The sequence below is a fragment of the Balearica regulorum genome, chromosome 2 (genome assembly GCF_011004875.1).
Source record: "Balearica regulorum gibbericeps isolate bBalReg1 chromosome 2, bBalReg1.pri, whole genome shotgun sequence".
NCBI lineage: Eukaryota > Metazoa > Chordata > Aves > Gruiformes > Gruidae > Balearica > Balearica regulorum.
This window is the reverse complement of record NC_046185.1, coordinates 80,101,101-80,122,078: the sequence shown is the minus strand read 5'-3', so window position 1 is coordinate 80,122,078 and position 20,978 is coordinate 80,101,101. Positions and strand designations below refer to the sequence as shown.

The 20,978-nt window shown below is 47.6% G+C and overlaps 1 protein-coding gene across 1 annotated transcript; it reads left to right on the top strand.

The window, feature by feature from the left end:
- Window positions 1-9,832: 9,832 nt before the first annotated feature.
- On the top strand, window positions 9,833-20,954 carry SNRNP48 (small nuclear ribonucleoprotein U11/U12 subunit 48). The gene is given in 11 exon segments (XM_075744812.1): window positions 9,833-10,439; window positions 10,441-10,479; window positions 10,481-10,519; window positions 10,600-10,713; window positions 10,915-10,975; window positions 11,733-11,807; window positions 14,632-14,820; window positions 15,754-15,875; window positions 16,318-16,433; window positions 17,487-17,651; window positions 19,192-20,954. Coding segments are annotated over 11 exon segments (990 nt in total). The 5' UTR covers window positions 9,833-10,409; the 3' UTR covers window positions 19,232-20,954.
- The last annotated feature ends 24 nt before the right edge of the window (window positions 20,955-20,978 follow it).

Sequence of the window (20,978 nt, the reverse complement as noted above, 5' to 3'; positions counted from 1 at the left end):
ACACCGGGAGGAGGCTGAGGGCTACTCCTGGTGATGTAATGGCACCGGACCCCTCCAGAACCCAAGGAAAGGGCTTGTGCAACTGTTTCATCACTGAAATATCACTGAATCCGTATTGCTATGCCTTTCCCAGGCAGCGAGGCGTGAGATCGCCTGCCACTGCCCGCAGCAGGCAGGGATGCGACAAAGCAGCGCCAGGGTCGCAAGAGAAAGCCGCGGACATTTTGTTTGAGGAGAGGGAGCGGCACCTCGGCGGGCCCGGTGTCCGCAGGCCGTGCTGCGGGGCTCCGCGGGGGTTTCCATAGCCCCACCTGGTGTCGGGCCGTGGCAAGGGAAGCGCTTCCAGAGCTGTTCCCGTCCCAAAAATTCCCCCTGCTCTTCTCCCCGTGCTTAACGCAAACCGCTTCTCCGTGAAAGCCTCCTGAGGTGCGCGGCGAGTAGCACCCCCATGCCCAGGGCAGCTTACCCCTCTTCCCAGGAGCAGCGCTGGCACACCAGACCCTTTGTAGCTTCGCAGCTGCCGTGGGCAGCTGGGATTTCTAAGAAAGGATGATTTGGCATTTGGCTTTTACGCCACGTATCGCTTACTGGGGTAAACTGGTGGTAGCCTTCTCGTTTATCAGCATGACCAGCCTGTGAGCAGTGACAAACCCTGGGTGCAACCACAGGGTCATGGCGTAAAAAACCCACATCGACTCGGTTAATCAGGCTTGCTTTCTGTAAGTGAGAGGAGCCACAGCTAAGGCTTTTTTTTTTAGTAACTGTGTGTTTACAACTTGCTGCGCTGCTGCCCCTACGGACCCCCGGGGCGAGGAGACAGAGGAGGCAGCCAAGGAGCCCTGCTCTGCCTCCCACCCCGCGGCTGCTGCCTGCGTGATTGCACCTGAGTGATCCCATGAGGAACGAGGGGGAAGCTCATGTATCGGGGAAGAGGATCCTGAATCTTCAGCACTGGGGTTTATGTCTGCAACCAAAAAACAGCCTGGTTTGCAGGATTTTGTATTTTTCAGTGGTACACAGTAGCAGTTGCTTTTTTCCAATACTGAGTGAGGAATTTAAGAGGAGAGACAACGCTACTATACTTTGCACAAGTATCTGTTTTAAATCAGTGTTTCTACCTGACTCCTATTCTGGTTTCCTACATAAGCACCTACAGCCTAGGAAAGGCAAGACTGAGTTTAGGTATCTTGGCTTCCCTGGCTGCATCTCCATTCCTGTAAGACATGCAAATACCTTTCCTCTTCAGCAAGAAGGGAGTCCCTGCCAGGTTTGGGACGGGAGGTGCGGCTTGCAGAACAGCTCCAAATCCCCCAGAGGCAGCCACAGAGCTTTTCAGAGGGAGCCCTTCCAGCCATGGGCTCTTGCTTATCCTGCTTGTCATCACGGCTATACCTATTAAGACTCTGCCGCTGGAGCCAGGAATAGACCAGAGTAATCCTGGTGCTCGACAGCCTTCCCAATAGTTTTGTAGTTCACAGCTGTATGCGTGACATCTCAATTCAGCTTATTCTGCCAGGGCATTGCCACATACAACATGTACGGGAACGATCTGACCCTTACCCGCCAAGGCACCGCTGTTCTCCATGCGTGCTGCAGGCATGAGAGGCTGCAGCACCGCGCGTGGACCCTCAGCTACAAATCTGGCTTTTCCTACATTTGAGTTTGCAGCTTAAATGATGTAGTTTTAAAGCAGTTCTTTTAACACAGCTTACAACTGTTTGTGTTTATTAGGTGGACCCTGGATTCATTATTGACATGCTTTTGCTTTGCTAACAGTTTTTGCTGACGTGAATGGAGCTGTTGTCTTAAGGTATCTCCTATTAGTGGTTCTATATTGCTTTTGCTGTGGTGGGCAAGAGACATACCTGAGGTGAGACACTTCACTGCACAGTGCACTTGACCGGCACGAAGAGCAGCACATGCGAGGTTCTGCCTGAGTGTCTGGAAAGTGGAATAAACAACCGTTAAAAGAAAATAACCTTATTCTTCATGCACGCTTGCAGGGAAGCTTGTGCCAGGGTGCTGTGCGTGCATGCTGGGATGGAAGATGCACCCAGTGAAGTGGGTGAGGGTGGGTGCTTTTCCTTTTTACTACAATCAGGTCACTGCTTGCTTTGCAAGGCTGTGCCTTGTGAAAGACAAAGCACCTGTTCGCGGACGTGCAGCAGGACGGTTCAGAGCTGCAGAAATAATGGCGGGCTGAGCAAAACAGGGGGGTTTGCTCAGCTGGGGAACATTTCTTGTTTGGAGGTAATACTGTAACAGCACAGTGGAGCAGTTCCTGCTTTTCAGAGAAGGTTTTGAATATCAGTGAACAGCATCAGAAAGACCTGGGAGGACACAGCTGGGATGGGGACACTGAAGAGTTGGGGACAATTGCAAAACCACAGGCCTGACAGGGGAGGAAATGGGGGGCAAGCCTGCAAAGAAGTAACAGAGGATAGAAAGAAGCCTGCACTGAGAAACAGAGGGATGTGGAAGACCACAGTGTATGTGTGGTGGGCATTGTCCTTTAACTGCAAATTTGTAATGACTCCTCTGTGTGTGTAGAGTCAAGAGAAACTGGCCATGACACAGAGTTTGATGCTGTAATTCAGGCATGCACAAGTTACTGAGGGCCATTTCTGACCACAAGCAAGCAGCGCTTCGGTTTCGTGTCTCAGCCAAGAGGCTGAGCGTCCAAACATGATGCTGCTGGGGTGCAGTTTTTGAGCTGAGCCTGATGAAATCCCATCACTGATGAGCTCAGCAAATACAGTGATCTTGAATTATCAGTCCCTGTGAGAGCTAAAGCCACATTGTGGTTTTCCCATTGGCAATTGTTGAGCAGGATGTCTGTTTCTCCACTGCCATCGCTTTCTCTTTCTCCCTGCCCCCACACACTTGGGAAGCCTGAGATGGTGTGACCATCTGAGCATATGCCAGTCTCTTCAAAGGGCATCTGTAATCCCCCGTGCTAATCCTCCTGCAAGAGGAAGGATGCTTGTAGGCAGCACTTGCAAATCCACACCCAGAATATTAAGCTTGTTATAAAACCTGGCCTGTCATTGCGTCTGCTGACTGTTGTTTCCAAAGAAATTGTTGCAGATGAGTAAGTTTCTCCTTCCTGTGGACTTCCTTTGAAATGTCGCTTCATCTTAAAGTCATACTGCTTGTTTCACACACCCTCATGAGAAGAAATGGCAGCACCTAGGGACAGCTATCATTACTCACTCCACTAATAGTGCTGAACATGATAGGCCAGAGTTTCAAAGCAACCTCTAAAACTGTACCCACCTGCAGATGCAGCAAAAGCAGGCAGCTCGATCCATATGTGTCTGGACATCACCTGCTGGCCCCATGCAGGTGAGGATCCCCCAGGGTCTGGGGCATACACAGAGCCCCCAGGGGAGGAGCTGAAGTTCCCTGTATCAGCACAGAGTGGGGCACACTTAGGCCATGCCCAGACAACCATAGAATGGTTTGGGTTGGAAGGGACCTCAAAGAACATCTAGTTCCAACCCCCCTGCTGCGGGCAGGGACACCCTCCACTAGACCAGGTTGCCCAAAGCCCCATCCAACCTGGCCTTAAACACTGCCAGGGAGGGGGCAGCCACAACCTCTCTGGGCAACCTGTTCCAGTGCCTCACCACCCACACAGGAAAGAATTTCTTCCTTCTATGTAAACTAAATCAACCCTCCTTCAGCTTAAACCCATTACCCCTTGTCTTATCACTCCATGCCCCTGTAAACAGTCCCTCTCCAGCTTTCCTGTAGGCCCCTTCAGGTACTGGAAGGCTGCAATAAGGTCTCCCTGGAGCCTTCTCTTCTCCAGGCTGAACAGCCCCAACTCAGCCTGTCCTCACAGGAGAGGTGCTCCAGCCCTCTCAGTATCTTTGTGGCCCTCCTCTGGACTCACTCCAACAGCTCCATGTCTCTCCTGTACTGGGGCCCCCAGAGCTGGATGCAGTACTCCAGGTGGGGTCTCACGAGAGCAGAGTAGAGGGGGAGAATCACCTCCCTCGACCTGCTGGTCACGCTTCTTTTGATGCAGCCCAGTGCAAGGGGGACTTCAGCACCAGCTGAAACATGCGGTTGGTTAACAGATGACTTCTGTGTTGCTCTAAAGCTTTTGAAGAGCGGTGTGCATGCTGAGAGCGCTGTAAGGTCTGTGCTATTTCGGCTCCCCGTTGCCTTGCCCCATGTGGCAGTTCATCTGCTGGGGTGTGGCAGGGCTCCAGCTGGCCGTGGTGCAGTGGTGTAGGGCTCGGACTCAGCTGGCTCGCCTGGCAGTGTGCGGAGCTTCAGAGGTTGCAGGTGGCACAACCACTGCAGGAAGGCACTTCCACGTGTTCCACTGACAAAGGGTTGGGTGGGCAGCAAGGGGACCACCTGCTCCAGCTGATCTTTGGCGCACGATCAGCTGGGCAGGCTCCCCGTGCTCAGGAAATATAATCCTATTAACGCACACCAGGCACAGGCAACAGCGACCCAAGGACAAAGGCCTGGCAGAAAGCTGGGACAGCGACACATGGAGCAGCACTCATCTGCTGCTGTAGCCTTGGATGCATTCATAGGGGGAGGGAAGTGTAATTTGGGTAGCACCTTTCAGCCATATAAGAAATTAACAAATACTTAATTCATTAGCTCTTGCTCTGGGGTGGGGATCTGTTACTGCGGAAAATGAAGCAAAGAGGCAGTAAAGCATACATTTTTCCGAGGTGGCCACATGTTATCGGTGCCTGTGCTGTCCTCTGCCCATTGGACACTCAGACCTGCTCTCAGACCTTCCCACAGAGGCAGTACCGCTAAGTGACCACCTCTGATGAATACGCCCAGCACCTTCCTCTGAAGTCCAGGTTTACGGCTTTGACAGAGGAGGCCCCTCTCCAGCCTCCCTTGCACCTCTCCCAAACCCGGTACACCTGTCCTCACCCCGATGCTTTTGGGGCTGCAGCCTGAGGCTTCGTGCAATCCAGAGTACCTGTGCGTATTGCCAGATGGGGTGCACGCTTATACTGGATTACACCTGATGTCAGGTGTGGTGGGGGCCAGATGCCCACCAAACCGCTCTCTCACTCTCCTCCTCAGCTGAGCAGGGGAGAGAAAATACAATGACACGCTCGTGGGTGGAGATAAGGACAGGGGGAGATCACTCACCAATTACTGTCATTGGTAAAACAGACCCAACTCGGGGAAATTAATTTAATTTATCGCCAATAAAACCAGAGTAGGGTAATAAGAAATAAAAACTAAATCTTAAAACACCTCCCCCCACCTTTCCCTTCTTCCCGGGCTTAACTTCACTCCCAGTTTCTCTACCTCCTCCCCCCCAGCAGCACAGGGGGACGGGGAATGGGGGTTGTGGTCAGTTCATCACACGTTGTCTCTGCCGCTCCTTCCTCCTCAGAGGGAGGACTCCTCACACTCTTCCCCTGCTCCAGCGTGGGTCCCTCCCACAGAAGACAGTCCTCCACCAACTTCTCCAACATGTCCTTCCCATGGGCTGCAGTTCTTCATGAACTGCTCCAGTGTGGGTCCCTTCCACGGGGTGCAGACCCTCAGGAGCAGACTGCTCCAGCGTGGGTCCCCCACAGGGTCACAAGTCCTGCCAGCAAACCTGCTCCAGCATGGGCTCCTCTCTCCATGGGACCACAGGCCCTGCCAGGAGCTTGCTCCAGCACAGGCTTCCCACGGGGTCACAGCCTCCTTTGGGCATCCACCTGATCTGGCGTGGGGTCCTGCACGGGCTGCAAGTGGACATCTGCTCCACTATCAATCTCCATGGGCTGTAGGGGAACAGCCTGCCTCACCATGGTCTTCACCACAGGCTGTTGCAGGGGAATCTCTGCTCCAGCGCCTGGAGCACCTCCTGCCCCTCCTTCTTCACTAACCTTGGTGTCTGCAGGGTTGTTCCTCTCACATCTTCTCACTCCTCTCTCTGGCTGCAATTGCTGCTGGTGCTGTGCAGTTTTTTCTTCCCCTTCTTAACTATATTACCCCAGAGGCACTACCACCATTGCTGACAGGCTTGGCCTTGCCAGCAGTGGGTCCATCTTGGAGCTGGCTGGCATTCTTTTGGACATGGGGGAAGGTTCTAGCAGCTTCTCACAGAAGCCACCCCTGTAGCTCACATGCTGCCAAAACCTTGCCACACAAACCCAATACCTCAGGCTGCCTCTTTGTTGGCATCAGCTGGCTGACCTTGGTGGTGGCTTTGTAGCCCTGGGCAGCAGAGCGCAGCAGCTTGCAGCACGACCTGGGCTCTGTGCAGTGTGGATTCTCTTGCTCAGCCCACAGTCATTAGTGAGGAGCTATCTCCAGGCAGGACAACACTGTTCAGCAGCTAAAGCAGCACCCCAGGTCCTGGCTGGGAGATGTTACATGTTTCAAGAGGATGGGGCCAGAATCTCTTCAGTGGTGCCCAGTGACAGGACAAGGGGCAATGGGCACGAACTGGAACACAGGAAGTTCCATCTCAACATGAGGAGAAACTTCTTTACTGTGAGCATGACCAAGCACTGGAACAGGCTGCCCAGAGAGGTTGTGGAGTCTCCTTCTCTGGAGATATTCAAAACCCACCTGGACTCAATCCTGTGCAACCTGCTCTAGGTGATCCTGCTTTAGCAGGGGGGGGGGTTGGACTAGATGATCTCCAGAGGTCCCTTCCATCCTCTACCCTTCTGTGATTCTGTGATACACAGCCTCACATCAAGCACAGAGCTGTAAAGCCTCCCAAAGAAGACTGACACATGGAAACAGCAAGAGGATGAGTAAATTCTTATTCTTAGTTTCAAGCAGACATCAATTGGAAAGCAGTTGTATGCTTTTAAAAGAAAACCACAAGGTCCTCTGTCCTTCCTGGCAAAGAGCATGAGCAGCCCCGTGCTGGAAGGGTCTCTGCACTTACGGCATGCATGGCACTGGCACAGCTAAGCACAAGCAGAGACTGAGTCACCGGCCAGAAGTTGCCAGTTTCCACAGTTACTGAGTCTCGGTCACATTTTGGCTTAGTTGGTTTCCATTTCAGCAGTATCTGTGACAAAAAGTGTGGAAGAGGCTCTCTTTCTTCGCAGGGATTACGCTTAATCATAATGGGTGTGAAATAAATGAAAGCAGATGTCAGACTGTGCCCTCCAGGCCATTAACAAGTCAGGAGGAAAACGCAGGTGAGGAACCTCAGCCCCAAGCAGGCAGAGGGTATTGCCTGGTCGGAAAGCTCCGAGCAAAGAAAGGGCAGAGGGAGCTGGCAAAGGACCGAGGATCGCGGCGCAGCAACTGTGAAGGTGCTAGGACTTAAACGGAAAAATCCATGCAAGCTCAGAAATACACATATTAAAATTTCAGCATGCATGAGGACATTGGATTTACTTCTGATTGTTTAATGGTGAATTTCCAGCTCTGTCAAGTGAGAACGTTTTCCATCAATATTCTTGCAGTGATACATCTTGTCTCTATGTTTAAGCACAGATGGTTATGTAGCTTCTATACAGATCTGGCACATGGGGCAACACCAAGCTTTTAGTTTCTTTATCTTTAAAGATGATACCAACCTGATAAACCTATCTAAATCTGATAAATCCACGAGAAATCCATGGAGATACAGAAAGAGGAATCAATAAGGCATTAACAGATGCTAGAGTTGCCACCTGTAAATCAATTTGGAAGCATCCAGTGTACTACAGTTTGTAACAAATACCTTAGGCTGTAATTGTGCACTGGACTAAACTAGGAAAGAATAAGCATCAAGATCCAGGAGCCCAGGACCTGCAGCAGGCTCTGAGTGCTCCAGAGTGCTCAGCTCCACTCCCCTAGCTGAGGAACTAGTCAGGTCTGAGCAGTCTCTGACTTCTCTGGTTGCCATCAGCACTGCCCCATGCCAGTGCTCTGGGATGAGCTGGAAGGGCAACAAAACTAGAACTGGGAGAGCAAATGATGAAAATTAAACTCTGGTCAGGGCTCCGGCAAAGGGAATTTTGAAAAATCTGCCTATGCCATGTAGAATATTTCTATAAATCAATTCATGTGTGCTAAAGAAATTGAACCTGCGCTAAATCTGCGCTACAGATTTTGAGTGTGGCATCTTAGCTGAAGTCTAAGAGAGCAAGGAGTAACAGCAGCAATAACAAAAAAAAATTGAAATTCAAGTGTCCGTGTGTTTCATCTTTACAAAATCTCTCTCTAGTTCAGTAGCTTTTGCTGAGTGACACCCAGGCTATCAGCCCGGGTACCACATCTCCTTCTCTGGAGAAAATGAGTTTGACATGCAGGCTCTAGGGGCAAGGGAGAAAAGGCAGCATCACTACAAAGGCAAATGAGCAGAGCTGCTCTGGGACGAGTACGGTCAATCCTACCACCAGGGTGCTGCCCCCCCCCGGCCTCCCTGTTCAACATCCCCTGTTTCTGCAATCCAATGGAAGCAGTTAACCAAGCAGAGCTTTCTCCCAGAGCTCTGGAAAGGAAAACATTCACCCCGATGGTTTGTTTCTCAGGCATTTCCCCAAATCCATAAAGGGTGGGGAAAATAATTAAAAAAAAAAAAAAAAGAGACAGTAGTTTTGGATTGTTTCATGATCCCAGGAACCCGTTATTTTTATGGGAAAAGAAACCCCTAAGATCATCTTGAATCATTCAAAATGTTGTTTTTTAGAGGAAAATATCTATTCTGATCATGATTCTTAACTATCAATTTAATTTACAAGTTAAAAAATCAAAATGTTGTTTAATCTTTACTCTTAAAAAAAAAATCTGCTTGGACACTTTGTCAAACTCTACTGTCATAATTTTGAATAAATGGCATTTTCCAATGGAGATAGTCACAACAATTTTGCCCAGCTCTTCTTATGATAAAATGTGCTACCATTAGCCAGCATACTCTAGTACAGCATAGACAAAACTGCAAGAGCAGCTGGGAAATCTTTCAGTGTAAGTATTCTGTATCTTGTGAAGTCAAAGATCCTCAGGCAAACATAGCTAGAGACAGCAAATCTCTCAAAGGGCTAAAATCCCAGCTGAGTCTCAAATTCACTGTGCAGGAGAGAAAGGGCTGTAATCTGGTAATGAAAGCAGATGTACAAGAGTCATTCTGGCAGCTACATCTGTCGCGCTTCTCCTCCCCACCCCGCCTTGTTAAACCCACTCTTCCTTCTAGTCATACGTGCTTTTCTCATCCATGACAAAAATAGGCAAGCACAAACGTCAATCATGCGAAGTTTATTCCTTAGGACAGGCAGTCTTTCCTTATCCTACATTAGAGTCTTATTGAGTCCTAATGCTCCCTCAGTCTCTAGGGGAAGACTTCCCATCATTTTGGCCAGGTAGTGGGCAGGACTCTCTGGGGTACGCTACAGTCATGCAGCTGCCTCCCACAGTGGCCCCTGTGCTGGGTGTGCACAGGAGGGGTGCTGGGGTGAAACACAGTCCGGGCCCGCACCGGGCATCCCCTCACCTGGCAGGAGGCTGCCCAAGGGGCTGCCAGACATCTGGCACTGCATTCCTCGTGTTGCAAGAGAGCAATGGGCATCAGGGCCTTGACGGTGTTGAGGAGGCTGATGTTCCTCCCGCCCCGTCTGGAACCAGCAGGTGTTTTGAGGGGCTCTGAAGCACCCAGGTCGGCACCAGCTGTGCGCAGAAGAGAAACTGGCCCCTGTTAAATAAAGCCGATGAGTAGTTCAGGCCCGGGTCTTGCAAAGAGCGAGCAGGCTGCCCCCAGCCTTTGCTTTGCTCCTTTATGGCAAAAGGTCCCCAAAGGAGCAGGAAGGTACACTGCCCTCACCGAAGCACCGCTGCTGCGACTCGCCCTCCCCAGAGAGGCCGCACGGAGTGGGGCACACCCCGCAGCAGGCCCGGGGCACACCCCGCCGCTGCTGAGGCCCGGGAGCGGGTCTCCGGCTGAGGCCGCTTTCCTCAGGCTGCCGGCTCAGGCCCGCGCACCCGAGCTACGGAGCCCCTCCCGCCCGCGCTGGGCAACCCGCTGCTGGTGGTGCCCGCCAGGCCTCAGCCCCTCAGAGACCGGACGCGTCCCCGGAGCGGGATTTCGGGCGCCTGTGCGCGGCACTTCCCCCGGCTCCCTGCTCCCCCCTCCGCAGCGGCCGGCAGCCGGGGAGCGCGGCAGGACCTACGGCCTCCCGTCGGCAGGCGGCGCCCTCTTCCCCGCTCGCGGCGCTGCGGGCCCTGGCGGATGTCGCGGCTGCCCCGGCGGCCGCCTGCCTGGAGGTGACAGCAGGCGAGCGGATAGCGCGCCCCATGCCGCCTCTCCGCGCCAAGTCTTCCTCAGATCTGCCGCCGCACCGCGTCGGGGCCGCTGTAGTCCCTCCCCGCGTAAGGAAGGAGCGGGGCTGCCGGCCACAACGCGCAGGCAGCGCGTCGTCCTCCCCCCAGAACTGACCGCCGGGCAAGATGACACGCCCCAGCATCCTCTGCGGCAGGGCATGCCCTCAGTAAAGATGGCGCCGGCCCCGCCCCCCTATCGCGGGACCTCGGCGGCCGCCCCGCCTGCGGCGCGATGGCGGCTCGCAGCGCCGTGTGGCTCGGGGACCCGGTAAGGCAGCGGCGGGGGCTCCGCCGGGGCAAGGGGGCGGCAGGGGCGGCGGTGCGCGCTGACCCGTGTCCCGCCGGCAGGTGGAGCGGGTGCCGTGCCCCTACGACGTCCATCACCGCGTCCCCCGAGCGTCGCTGGAGAGGCACGCCGCGTCCTGCCGGCTCCGCAAGATGGGCTACTCTGCTGAGGAGGAGGTGGGCGCCCGGGCCGGCTCCGGGCGGGTTACACGGCCGGAGGATACACGGTGCTGGCGCCTCCGGCCTGGGGGTGTCGCCTGCCCGGCTGAGTGGGCGGCAGCGGCCTGGGGGGGAAGGAAGGGGTGGGGGGAACGGGACGGGGGGTCCCCGCTGGCCGGGGCCGCCCCGGGGCCTTGACTGAGCCGCTCGGTCCCGCAGGCTGAGATGTACGACTCCAGCTTTTTCTACGAAAACCTGAAGGTTCCCACCGTCGCCATGGGTGAGCGATAGCGGGGCTTTGCCTGACGGGGCCGTCCGCGTCCCCGGGGGACACCTGGGGCTGAGGGGACACCCGGGGGGGCGCAGAGGATGAGGGGCTGAGGGGACACCCGGGGCGGAGGATGGGGCTGATGGGAGACCCCCGAGGGGGTTCAGAAGATGGGGCTAACCCTGTGAGGGCAGAGCCCGGGTTCTCACGGTAGCACACAGCACTGCCTTGCCAGCTATAAACTGTCCAAGGCCTCTTAGTAAAGTGTTTTCATTGTGTAGGTTTATTTTCTCACCATCGTGTTTTGCCTTAATTTACACTCATTACCCTTTTGTCACTGTGTAATTCTGCTCTGTAGGTCACTTGGGTATTTTCATCTTAAAATCTAAGGAGGATTTTTTTTCCTCTTAGGTTATTTTCTAGTTTCTTCCTATGTTCTTTTTGCATCAGTTGCAGAAAGAGTATTAAAATGAATGTTTATAAGGTGAAAAAACTGGCCCTAGAATTTGGGGATATAGTAATGGTACAGAATAGAGTTATAATATACATACACTTCTTTTTCCATATCCCTGTAACATGGAAATCCTTCTCCCCCCCCCGTTAAAATATGGAATAGATTGAAATGGTATTTTCAGTTCAGACCTTCCCTTCTGCAAAAATAAAACTACAATGTTCTGTAACGTACCGTAAGTCTCATAGTAGAGGTTGGGGAATAAAAACTAACCCTACCGAGTACTTGATATAAAAGTTCTGTGATGTTTTGTTTTAGATAAAGATCTGCAGTTTCACATTGTTAAGCAAGCTAGAGCTCAAAGCGCGAAAGAAGGTACCAGCTACAGTGAAGGTAAGTGGCAGGCAGATACTGAGACAACTTCTTCAGCTCTTGTGTGGAGCTCTTGTCTCCCCCCTCAGAGCTTCCTTGATTCCACTTGTGAACTGCTATGAGGATTTTTTTTTTAATTTATTATTAATATTCCTTCCCTTGTATACTTTGGAGCATAACTACTTTCTCTACTTGGGGCAACCAGGTAAGAGAATTTGAGTCTGTTGTGCTCAAACCTCTAGTTCTCTTCAGGACTGGAAAATCAACGCCGCAAAATTCAGGAGTTTCTTAAAGCACTAGTCCTTCACTTCCCATCCTGCTACCTATGCTTTGCTTTCTGCCTGCATTTTCTGATATTATCTTCTGCTCTTTGTGGCCCAAATTCTTGTCTTGCTGCCTCTAGCCTTGTTCTTCATGTGATGGGTGGGAAGGAAAAGGAGGGCTGCTTTTTGTTTTGTTTAAGGAGTAATTGTTAGATATCAGCTATATGTGCTTGTCCACCACTCCTCAGATGAAAACTGTACCAAACAACACGTGTATTATCGTTATTATGTTGGATTGTTTCAAGACTCTCCTAAGAAGCTGTATAATAAATATACTGATATATCTGCAAATATGGTGTTGTCCTTTGCCACTGCTCTCAGCTCATTAGTTCCTTTATGTTTCATTTTTCATTGGGTTTTGTGGGGAGTAGGTTAAGTCTAAGCTATGCTGCTTTTTTGAGGGTAGAAAAGACCGAGTAGAAAAGTAGGGCTACCTATAGAAATCACTGCAGAGTTGCTGCGTATGGTTTGGAAATTACTGCAACACCTGAAAGATACAGCGTTTACTGTCCGTGGTCTTTTAGTTTGGTAGACATGTACGTGCAGAAGGAGAAGTGCATTTGTTCTACTTTCCGGCCTTGACAGACAAATACAGCAGCACTTGCTTGGGCAGGTTTTCGTGTCGTCTTTGTTTCCCTGGCACAGCAAATGGAGCCTTAACAGTCAGTTGCTTGGGAAGGAGCTTTCATGTGATGGGCACTGCGTTTGGAGCACGCGTCAGGTGCAGTTATTCTGGAGGGAAGTGGTAACTCATTAATTTGACACAAGCACATCCAAGTAGAGAAGAAACAGATAAACCTTTTATTGAGTGGTTGCATTGCAAAGATACGTCAGTGAGCCACTAGATGCCAGTGTTTGCTATCCGGTTTTCTCTTCAAGCTTGCATTTCTCTGAAGATAACGCTAAAACAGTGTGGGGTGGCTTTCATTGTGGCGTCCTGGCCTATGCTAAGATTTACTGACTTGGAATTGTTTGTTTAATTTAAAGTCTTCGGCAACAGAAACAAATGGAAAGCATTTTTCATTGTAAATTTACTTTCTTTGGCACAGCTAGTCAAAAGGAATTTTCTTTGTTTTTTAAAAATTCTAACCATATTTGACTATTAGAATATTAGAAAAGCTATATAATAGGACAGGAAGGCTGGTCTTCATCACAAGTTGTGGAATTACTGTAAAATCACAAGCACGTAACCATTAGGGCACTTTTATGGGCTTCTGTGACCCTGCAAGAACAGTGCGTTTTAAAAATAAGTCTAGTGTTAATGTTTAAATGTGTTAGTTCAGATTAGAAAAGTTCTGGTTTAGGTTCCCAGTGCAGTAACGAGGAAATCTTGTATTTTAGGTTTGTTGTTGTAAATTAGAGTTATTGTGACTCTTCTTCCTCTTCTTCGGTGTCTTTAGCGAAAGCAGGATGTGAAAGGTTGCCCAGCTTCCGTTAAGTGCTGCGTAATCAAGAGAAGCAGTAGCTTTGCTGTTGTGACGACTCCTGCGTACGCCCTGCCTTACGCGTTGGCTCTTCTGTCTGCCTGGAGACAGACGTCTGTGTGGCCCAAATTCTTCTCTTGCGGCCTCCAGCCTTGTTCTTCATGTGATGTGTGGGGAGGAAAATGAGGACTGCTTTTTATTTTGTTTAAGGATTAATTGTTAGATATCAGCCTTGCGGGGAGTGGGATTATGGAGGTCAGGTCAATGGCTATGGGCAATTTGAATGCTCTCAAGTAAAATGCTTTTTTGCAGGCAATGTCCTAGAATACTGCATCCTGTATCTTTAGGGAAGTTGCTTTGCTGCCATTGCAGTGAATAGACAATGGATTTATTGTTTTTTTGGAGGATGTGTGTTTTATCTGGGGAATGGGAAGAGTGAGTGCAGGGCTGATGATTGAGAGAAAGAAGAGTGTGCAGGCACTGTGTTTGTAACTATGAAGTTATCTGAACTAATCTGGAGCATCTTGAAAGTGCCTTTGTAGCCCTTTTAGCTATCAATGCCTGTGGCAGTCTACTGTAAAAGCTCTGTAGAGAAAGCAACAGTGTGAGTGAGACTGATTTGCATAGTGCCCAGTTATCTAGTCTCCTCAAAGTTTTTTTTGTTCTTGGCAGAACAACAGCTATTTTGCAGCTAGTACTTTGCAGAACATTTTAGCAGTAAGACCTAACAAGTTAGAGTTGCAGCTTCCTTTCTCTTGCTTTAGCTTGTAAGCCAAGAGCTGAAATTGATGGGACAAGACAGAGCGTCCTTTTGATCTAATCTAGTACAATCCCTTCACAGCATAGGAAAACCTGTAACTAACAGCATAAGCAGTCAGGAGGGGTTATACAGGCTGCCTGGGGCTGGGGAGGGATTTGGGCCTTTTTTCTTTGAGCAATTTTTATCTTTTCAAATTAAGAAGGATGAAACTTCTTACAGATGTGTAGGGGAAGGAGGAAAACAGTATGGGTGTTTACTGCATTGCTTGTTTGTTGAGCTTCTTGGTGTTTTCCTGTATAATTACGTTATTTTACTAATAACAGCTGTCCACCCTCCAGGATCTTACTCATTACTGCCTGTAGAAGTGCCTCAAAATCACAAGCGTTTCACCTGTGACCTGACTCAAGCCGATCGCCTTGCTCTTTATGATTATGTTGTTGAGGAAACAAAGAAACAGAGGTCTAGATCCCAAATCATGGAGAATGACAGTGACCTCTTTGTGGATTTGGCAGCAAAAATCACCCAAGGTTTGAAGAATGGTTTATTGTTGAATTTGTCGCTTGGAACTTTGACTTTGTGTAGTTAGATGAATTTTATTGAAAGCCAAACAGAATTGCTTGTGCTATTTTTATTGTGAAAAGCATACTGTTTTTAAAAGCCACAACGAAGACCTGGCATCAGAAAACACTAGTTTGGTAGCCTTTAGATTGTTTCCTTCTGAGAAAGCCCAAGTGCTCTGATCTTGGCACACATACTGTGTATATCTTGGATCTTTTGTCTTTGCTGCAACTGACTTCAGGTTGCTTCGTGTTGCCAACTTACTGGGTGGCTTGGAACAGTATTTGCTGTAAGAGATGATGAGATTAAAGGTCACTTAAGAGTAAAATCCGAACAAGAAAGCTTGGCAGTGGTCCAGTGGAGCTCTTGAGCAATATACAAACGGGTGTATTGGACTGAGGCCTCTCATTCCTGTTGAGTCACGCTAGTTTGTAACTATACCAAGTGCAACATAAGCATCTGTGTTATTCTGTGGGCCCTACTACGCCTTGGAGGTAGGAGATAGCGTTTGTCATCTACACAGGTAAATGTTTTACAGAATCTGGCTTTCTCAGTCTTTGCGGTTTATTGTAATACTGGCTTGGAAAACATGGCCTATGTTTTGTAGGTGTTTGACCAAATTGCAAGTGCATATATTGATTTGCATCACTGTCAGGTGACTGAGATCACATAACATTTGCTTGGTGGCTTTTTAGTCTTGTGTAAACAGCTAGCAAGAAGGTTGGAGAGGAAGCTTGTGCTAAATTCATAATAGCATAAATTCATAAATACTAGATAAACTTCAGAAAGAACACGATTTATTTTATGTTTCAGACCTTTATTACTAAAGCATCAGACTTGCACACCTGCCGGTGCTAATGTCCTGTTAATGACTACTTGTTTTACTTCCAATTTTTTGCTAGATGATAGTCAGAAAGGTCCAAAGTCCCATCTTGAAATTCTGGCTGAAATGCGAGACTACAAAAGGCGGCGGCAATCGTACAGGGCTAAGAATGTTCATATAACAAAGAAGTCGTACACTGAGGTGAGTATCTGAAAAGAAAGAGGGTTTTTCCACAAAAAGTGCTTATTGTGCATCAGCATAAACAATGATATACCCTTTCAGACAAAGAAAATGTCTTTTTCTGCTTCTCATACCCTGCTTTATTAGACTTGCAAACTATAGAGGAATCTGTTTTTGGTTTGTTGCAGCAAGGTAGAAAGACCAGGACCATTTCTGGTTATTAAATTTTGAATGTGAAAATGCCAGGAAGATATAGTTGACTGTCTATTGTAATTTATTTTACAATAAATTTAAATTTATGCTGACATACCTCTTTCTGCAAACAAGACTTTCTATTCAAAAATCTGATGTATAAGGTTTTGGGGGGGATTTTTTTTTTTTTTGAGATGTTTACCTTCTGCTCTCTAGTTGCTAGTTCAGGCCACTACCTTTTTGTTTGTTTTTAATGTATCTTAATCTCCAGGTGATCCGCGATGTGATTGGTGTGCATATGGAAGAACTCAGCAATCAGTGGCAGGAAGAGAATAGATTGGATAATGCAGAGATATGTGAAGGAGGGAAGTCAAAATCTTCAGGAAGGTATGTCACAATTGGCAAATTCCTGGGGCATGGCAGCAGCCCAATAGTCTGTAATGTTACCCTGTTACCTCTTTCTAACAGGGCACATACCAACCTTGGCTGAGACATACGCACAGTTTATTTTAGACTAATTCTGTTAGGCTCTTGCTTGAGAAGCTCTTTCTGCGTGAAGGATGGGGAAAATTTAATTACTAACTTTTTCAGAGGTAAGGAGGTAAGTTGCAAGTGATCCAGGTGAACAGGTGGTTTCTGATGGAGCTGAGGACTGAATAGTGCTCCTTCTGTGTCCAAATGTGTATGTATGTATGCGATAGCTGGGGACAGAAGGACACTTGAAAATACAAGTACACAATTTCTTCCCCTTCCTTATTGCATGACAGGAAATGCTATGGTAGATAGAGAATACCTCAGAGAAAACATTTTCTCTAACTTACTAACTATAGGGTCCCTTTACAGTTCTTAATCATTGTGAATGCTGCTGTGCTAACTAGGCATGTGTTTTATGTAAACATATTTCTTCTTGTGTCAAGTAACACTGCACAATCTTTAAAACATTTGTTGCTGAAATAAAAATGAAATCATGACCTAGTGATAGTCTACTTGTGCTGCTTCTTCAGATCTTTAAGATGAAAACATTTTTGAAACAGACTAAAAGTTTTCAGCATTAAAATGAAGGTGAATGATGACAAGGCCACAGAGATCAGGCTTACTGGGTTTTCCAACTGTAGGTGGCAGCTTAAGGGAGGGAGTTACAGATTTAAAGCAAAACAGAGTGAATCTCCTACTGTCTCCTGTTTCATGAGCACAGGTGGTACGACTGAGGGGCAGTGGTAAGAAATAACTGGATTAAACAGTGTGCAGAGATGCACACATACAAGAGCATGGACTGTGGGCCTCTTCTGGGAGTATTGCATTTCTTAGGGAGATAGGCTTAATAAAAGATGTATCCTCTGACTTGGAGTATTAGCAGGTCATTATATTACAAAACTGGTACTGAAAAAAAGAGTCTGTGAAGCTATTTTTATTGAATAAAACCAATAACCTTTTTTTCAGAAAGGAGGACAGGCGGTCAGCATCAGTGGACTCACGGCAGTCTGGAGGAAGCTGTAAGGATACTGAACGCACCAGACACAGGAGAGAGAGCAGCAGGAGTCCAAATAAACGAAAAAGGAGTCGCGAAAGAGGCAAAGACAGAGATTCTTGGAGAAAAAGAGAAAGGTGAGCATAAATAGTGACAGCTGACTCTACCTCTGAATTGGTACAGCCATAGCCATTGTCTATGAAAACTTAGACTAATTCTCTGCACTGTCTAGTCCAATTAAAAAGCTAGGCTAATCTCATGTACAGTATAACAAGCCAGTGGCGTGAGGCTGCTAACACTGAACAGAAGTCGCTGTGAGATCATAAAATGTGATCTAGACTTCAGTATTTACTCACATCAGAAAGGTGATGCTTTCAACAGCACACTGCAGGATTAGCACAGTACTGTCACAGGCTATTTTACTTCTTGATCGACACAGGCATCATCATCATATGCATAGGGGGACATACTGTCCATTTAACCAATGAAGGGTGCTTGTCATGTCTAATCCTGATTTCTGCTCTAGTTTGCACTGGGAATAAACAGGATTTTTTTTTTCACTAATATCACAGAACAATAGAATCATTTAGGTTGGGAAGGACCTTTAAGATCATCAAGTCCAACCGTTAACCTAGCACTGCCAAGTCCAACCACTAAACCATGTCCCTAAGCACCACATCTACACATCTTTTAAATACCTCCAGGGATGGGGACTCCACCACTTCCCTGGGCAGCCTGTTCCAGTGTTGGACAAGCCTTTCGGTGAAGAATTTTTTTCCTAATATCCAATCTAAACCTCCCCTGGTGCAACTTCAGGCCATTTCTCTTGTCCTATCGCTTGTTAATTGGGAGAAGAAACTGGCACCCACCTTTTTTCAGGCTTCTTTATCTCCAGACTAAACCCCACTTCCCTCAGCTGCTCCTCATAAGACTTGTGCTCTAGACCCTTCACTACTTCATTGCTCTTCAGACACGCTCCAGCAGCTCAATGTCTTCCTTGTAGTGAGAAGCCCAAAACTGAACACAGCACTCGAGGTGCAGCCTCACCAGAGCTGAGTACAGGGGGATGATCACTTCCCTGGTCCTGCTGGCCACACTATTTCTGATACAAGCCAGGATGCTGTTGGCCTTGGTGGCCACCTGGGCACACTGCTGGCTCATGTTCAGTAGTATAACAGTATATACATACAATCACTTGTCTAGCTTTTCCATGATAGATGCTTCAAAACAATGCTGTTGCTCTTCAGTTCTGAACATATTTTTAGGCAAAAGAAAACAATATGATCAACAAGGGTGCATTTGCATCTGCAAGACCAAGGATGTTTGAGCAAAGACAGGCTGTTGTACAGAAGAAATGCTGCATTGTCCCTAGTATGTAGGGAAAAAATGCTCTAGGTAACTGCATGGATGGGAGTGCTTGTTTGTCTCAAAACTGGCTTCATTACACAGTGATGCTATTCATCCTAAACTAATTGCCACTATAGCACTGCATGACAAGACTTTGATTAAACCAGCATGGGAAATAAAATGTCTTAAAGTAAAGTAGTTTACTTTCTTTCCTTAGAAGAGAACATGATTACATTTAATTAGAGCTTTTCATTGCTCATGTCTTCCCCCCCCCCCACCTTCAAATTCTGTCAGTCTGAGCCTAACACACTGTTTGTGTTTTTGTTTCAGGGATGAAGACAAATACCACAGCCATAAAAGAAGAAAGTAGAACAAGAACCTAATTACTTTGTTTGTCAGATGTTCAAAAAAATCACTTGCACAGGAACTATCATAACTGCTGTTGTGCCAGGGACAGTAATGCTGTGTATGTAATACTGGTGTTGCATCACAGCCGTGCTTGGAGATGATCATTAATGGATATAGAACAGAGCTAATCCCTGGAGTCTAGGATCAGCTACAAATGGAACAGACATGAAGAAAGCTCTCTTCCTACCCTCCTCCTACCCTCCCACCTGACACTGTCACCTCTGGGAACAGTGTTCCAGAAAGACAGTGCTCACTGTTTAGTTACAGCATGTACCAGAGGTGAGAGGGCAGATTTCAGAGTTCTCCAACAGGCTAAAAGATCTTCAACTGCAGCTAGTGGTAAAAGGACAGTAACAGGAAAGTTACTGTTCCCAAGCTCATGCTCAAAGAAATTCAGGACCAACATCATTTGGCAAAGATGATGAGACTGTAGCTCTCCACAGAAACCAGTGGGGAGGTACTGAGCACACTTGTAATGTTACTGATAGCCGTTTTCAAACACTGGGTGCATACCCATTTCCTTCCAGAAATAACTAGGAGGAGTTTTCATCCTATAGACTAACATATAAGTATTAGTGACAGAGGTTGATAAAACAATAACACTTCAGACATGCAGGTACTTAATAAGGGTGTGCAGAAGCATTCCACTTGACTTCAGTGATATTTTCATTATATCAATTTCTAATCCTCTTAATTCCTCATACAATGTGCTACAGCACAATCAGTCATCATCAGTTGAGTTTGTTACTTCAACAAAGTAAGCAACTATAAAAAGATCCATCTTTCCTACAATACTTTCTTCTGTTTGGTTGAGGTGCCAGGAGAGGGCACTCCATATGCTCCTGGTTTTGGCCTACTCTGGTACTGGAATCTTTCCAGTTTTACTGTAGCCATTAGTATGTTGTCTCTTGTCTCAATTGTTTCTGCAATTAAGTGTGATTATCTGTCACTAAATACTTAGTCTAGTTCTGATTTAGACTTCTGTACCTACTACAGCTGTTCAACTCAAAACCAAACTGAACCGTCAGGCATTCCTCACCTATGTGACAAATGCAGTAGCTTTTCCTGTCAGAAACCAAAATGTATTTTAAAACAGAGCCTTAATTAGACAAGTGCATCTATGAATGGAAAAGGATATCTAAGTTCTGAAAGGGTCCTACTTAGAGGGAAAACAATATGGAACCATGGCAGTCCTTTTTTGCGTTGACATTTCTTCTACCAGCTCAGCCAAAGGGTTCTCATGAAATTCTCTTGAGTAAGGCCTGGTCAAGCTATTCATTTAATAGAGCTTGTTCATGCAGACAAGGTTGTCAAAAACAAGCAGTACTTGTGTAAGAGTCAAAGTCAGTGCTATCCAGAAGCATAGTAAGAAATGCACCAATTAGACCTGTCTACTCTTCTCTAAATTTATTTGTGTTTTACTTCTTTTCTTACAATCACATGTGAAGTATAGGTAGGAAGATCCATAACAAAATACATTTTACTCAATATAAACAAATGAATGAAGATATCACTCCCTAGGATCAGTGAGCATCAGTATTTGAGCGGCAGGAGAACTGTGTAACTGTGTAGTCAATTAACATCCACCAAAGGGCCATTTCAACAGCAGGATAAAGAAAAGGAAGTGCCAGAGAAGAGGATCATTTTGTAATTTAATGTGCAAATAACGGTCCTTTGAACAGAAACTGTCTGGCACATATTTATTCCTT